At 36.4% G+C, this 4,513-nt stretch overlaps 1 protein-coding gene across 2 annotated transcripts; it reads right to left on the bottom strand.

Moving 5' to 3' along the window:
• Positions 1 to 789: 789 nt before the first annotated feature.
• Positions 790 to 2,484, bottom strand: LOC111790367 (transcription factor TCP17-like). 2 transcript variants are annotated; one of them, XM_023671248.1, is made up of 2 exons: positions 2,315 to 2,484; positions 790 to 1,917 (listed from the first exon to the last, which is right to left on the bottom strand). In XM_023671248.1, the coding sequence occupies exons 1-2, from the start codon at positions 2,316 to 2,318 to the stop codon at positions 1,040 to 1,042; spliced, it is 882 nt and encodes a 293-aa protein (XP_023527016.1). In that variant the 5' UTR covers positions 2,319 to 2,484; the 3' UTR covers positions 790 to 1,039. The 2 variants fall into 2 exon arrangements, with proteins under 2 accessions (XP_023527016.1, XP_023527017.1); XM_023671249.1 differs by having other exon boundaries at positions 793 to 1,923; positions 2,315 to 2,468.
• Positions 2,485 to 4,513: the final 2,029 nt, after the last annotated feature.

Below are 4,513 nucleotides of genomic sequence, written 5' to 3'. Positions count from 1 at the left end.
ATACCAAACATTCATAAACTTTGAAATTTTGTTAAATAAGATAGAAATTAACACAGTAAAAAATGGAAGTTATAGCTAATATAATTTCTAACGCAATTCAAAGTATAGTATGTAACTAATTTTAACTGGAGATGTCGGAGATTTGCAATTCGAGGTAGATAGGTTCATAATCATAGGGGATCCTTTTCTATCAGATAGGAGACCGTTGTTGCACAAAATATACTTGAAAGTAATTGTTCCGTAGATCCTATATCTATCTATATGAACAAGAAATCATGTAAGGAAGACTTGAAACGAACATGAAGAAATTAACGATACTTCTTTATCTTTTGAGTTGTTCTGTCGAATCAGTCGTTCAAGACTTTCAACCTCTATCCGGACCGGATGAATTAAAATGATGCGGTTGGATGTTGTGCTTTTCGGTAACTTCCAAACACCGATGAGTCTTCTTCAATCTGAACCTCCTCCCCAACTTTTTCCAATCACTTATTACTCACTCACTTCTTCCTTTTTCTTATGTTCTTCAAACTTATATTTCATAAATTTACCAAACTCTAAAATATTAACCTAATTCTATGCAATCCTCTTTATGAATACAACTAAATTAGAATCATATATTAAACCCAGATTTAACCCATGTTGGGTTTAGTTATAACTTTATTTTGGTGCAAATAAATTGAAAATCAATATCTTACAACCCAGATTTAACTCGAACAATTGGATTAGGTTATATATTTCTCACTAACAGATGAAGTACTCAAATCCTTGATTCGTAATTGTAATACCGTATTATCCAAAAGAAAAAGAGGGTTAAATTCTTTTATTAATCCGACTCAACTCGTTCAAAGTACGAGAATGTAAATATTAATAAACGATAACCAAACAAAAACAAAAACGAAAACGAAAAACAATAGCAGTTCAAGTCTTGAAATACATATGATAATTGTTGTAATGCAATTGGAGATGATTTAATTTCTAAGAATCACAGCAAATGTAGAATACCTTTTCGGAAGAGAGAGCGTATGTTCGTTCATCGAAATCATTCATCAGAACCGAAGCCGTCCTCTTTATTTGCAGGATCTCCATTGTTATTCTTATGTTGAGCAACAAATTTGGTAGCCATGCTGAAATGAAAAGGCCTAACAGCGGGGTGGGTTATTGAGTGCATAGGAGGAGGTGTATTCAAAGAGTTGTTAATGAAGAAATTTTGGTGCAAGTGATTATTGAACTCCAAGAACTGAGAGCCAGTTGAGAGTGACAAAGGGGTGACATGATTGAAGTTATGAAGATCCTCAGCTTGAGATGTAAAGAACGGAAGATTTGTTGTTGACGACGACGACGACGACGACAACGAGGGATCCCAATGGAACCCAAATGGAGGGGCAGACACATTGTTCAAAAGGGCTGAGAAGGAAGAAGGATTAGAATTGGATTTGTGTTGCTTTTGTTCGTCATCGTCGTCGTCGTCGATTTCGACCTTGTCGATGCCGGAGTTGATTTTGAACTCCGATCTATGTGCTATATGAGGTGGTAGCATAGATTGGTAGTGAAGGCCGAGGCTTGCAGATGGTATTGGCAATGGAGGGAGTTCGTCGATTTCATCCTTGGCGACGTTGAGCAGCCAGTCGACGACCTTGCTTGGCTGATTAAGGCCGAGGCGGTCCTGAAGATCATAGAGCTGAATTGCAGTCGAAACCGAAAGCCTTACACGCCTGTCGCGCAGCCCTCTTATGGTACAAACTTTGCTATGTCGATCCTTGCCTCCGAAAGCTCGCGACACGCGCACGATCCTCGGATCCTTCAACCTAAGCCATGGCGTTGCCACCGCCGCCGATGAGCTTGATGAAGCTGCTAGTTTTGGAGGGGAATTCTCTTCTTTAGAATTTGTAATCATAGTATGTCTCTCATCATGTTTGCCTGCAGCTATATAATTTGTACATTTTTTTTGCAATTCATTAGCATTACCTTATCAAACAAAACCCTCAAATTTTGTGTCAAATTTTTTTGAGTTGAAGAAATTGGACAAACCCACAAACCCACAAACCCTAACAAGAATTCCATTTCTTGAAAATGTTCAAAAGATGCAAGATTGTGCAAGTTTACTTCAAACCCCAAAAGGGATTTGTTTGTTCAATTAAATTTTAGAAAAAAAGACCAAAAATTGTGCAAGGTTTTTCTGAAAGTTCTCATCTTTATGTACTGATTCAACGAATTATGTGTTGAAACAAGATCCGTGAGTGATTTTTGAAGCTCAATTTAGATAAAGCAGAAGAAAACATGAAATTGAAGATAGAAAAAGTGGATTGAAACTTACGCATAAGAACTGATACCCCTTTGATGTGGTTGAGCTTGTAGCAGCTTGGAGATGCAATTGAAGTGCTCAAATTGATGAGGGGAAGAGCTTCAATCCTGTTAGCTGCAGCATATTGGTTTTGTTTTTCAATCAAGTATCCAACTTGATATGTAGCTCAAACCCGGTTCAGAAAAAAGGAAAAAAGAAGACAAAAGGAAGATGCTGGAATTCAGCCGACCATCCTCCATTGGAAAGCTAAAGCAATGGATCATATGCAGCCACGTGGCTTCGATCGTCATCGACACCGATAATTGTACTACTCTTGACTCCATAATTAATCAAACAAAACTCGTCAACCCATCGACTAAAGAAAGCTACTCTTAATCCTCTCTTATTCCCGAGCTTGAGCATATAATCTCATCTTTGACTATGATAATTTATCGCATACATCAATTTGAGCCTAACTTTGCTGAATATAACAATTATTTCTTTTTCTAAAAAACGAAATTTTGAATTTTTGGATTGGATTGGATGATTTAATTATAAAAACGAATGAAAAATGGAAGAGAAAAAAAAAAAAAAAGATGATAAATGAGAAGAACTGGGGGACCATATGGTGGAGCACATTTTTGAAAAGTAGTGAGTAGTGCTTTATCGACAACTACAAAAGGTTGGGGTGAAGTCCTATCCTATCACATGGGGTTTGATGGAATGCACGCCTTGTACGAACATAAATAAGTTGATCAGAATCATGTGATAGATCTTACAAATAATCAAAAAATTATCCTTAAAATCAGAAGATTATTGTTGATGATTCATATCTAACAAGAAGGAGGGCGTAATGATGAGTATTAATACACACAAACAAACAGGTAGAGAGAGATGAGTATTAATATTGATGTTCATGATAGCAATGGGCGAAGGCAAAGGTTGTAGCTGAGGGACCATTCTTGTTTTTGGACCACTCTACTCTATCTTACCTTTTGGTGCACATAGATATATGCATGGGAACCCAACTTGGAACTGTGGTTTTTAAGGCTCTTAATAACACTCCATATTAGACTTCAAACAAAGTGATAATAACACTCTTCCTTCTTCAATTTTGATGGCTAAACAGAGGCGTATCCCATTTCCCCTTCTCTTCTTTTTTTTTTTTTTGTTTGGGATTCTCATATGGGTTTTAGGAGGAGGAAGAAGAAGATGAATTAGATCCATATTTGAATTTGACTACAACCCCACGCCCTAAATCTTATTCTTATCTCTTCTTTTGCGTGCGCATGGAAGCCAAAAAGTGAGTTCAGATAGCAACTTCGTGTGGAAAAAAACAAAACTCAACATGATCAAAATTGTTATTCAAGTTTGATTGCTAACAACCAATTGTATGTAATCTTGAATCTAACAAGAAAACAAAAAATGGGTTTGATTGAAATCATTGAAATTACCCATAAGAAATCCCCTTCATATCTTCACTTGTTCAAACCCGAACACTAGACATTGCTCATGCATTGAGAAGGTAGAAAATTGAAAAACATTGTGATTAAAAGTATTTCAGCACAAAGTGTATTTTGTGAGTGTTTCGGTTATTAGTTTCGGTGTGCTTTGATCGAGAGTCAAAACCAACATAGAATTAGAACACGAATAGATGAAGATGAATATGAAAGAAAATTGGGAAGCTTTTGTGCAAGTTTATCAATGGTCAATTGCTAAGGGTTTTAGGGTTTCAATTAGGGCATCTGAACAAGCAATGGAGAGGCAGCGTGTTAATTAATTATTTGTGAGATCTCCTCGAAGCATTCTGTATAAGAGTGTGGAAACCTCTTCCGACCCGTTTTAAAAATTTTGAGGGAAAACCCAAAAAGAAAACTCAAAAGAAGACAATGTCGGCTAGCGGTGGACTTAGACAATCACATTACTGTGATAAAAAAAACAAGAAAAAGGAGAAAGAGGAAGGATTTTAGGGTTTTGGATATGTGAATTATTGGTTTTTGTTGATGAACACAGTCCATGTTCTTGTGTTGTTGACTAACTGATATAGAAGGTAAGAGGATGATGATTTGGAAATAAATGGTCCCTTAGATTCTTTTGGACACACTGATTTAGGCCTCAGTTTTATGACTCATCACATTCACTTTCTGAGAACTACCAGTACCTGTCATATAATATTGTTTTGAATCTCACTACCATTTTCCTTTTCACGATATCCCACGTTCGTTGTTGAAA

Source organism: Cucurbita pepo, chromosome LG03 (assembly GCF_002806865.2).
Source record: "Cucurbita pepo subsp. pepo cultivar mu-cu-16 chromosome LG03, ASM280686v2, whole genome shotgun sequence".
NCBI classification, from domain to species: Eukaryota; Viridiplantae; Streptophyta; class Magnoliopsida; order Cucurbitales; family Cucurbitaceae; genus Cucurbita; species Cucurbita pepo.
This window is presented reverse-complemented; position numbering and strand designations above follow the sequence as displayed.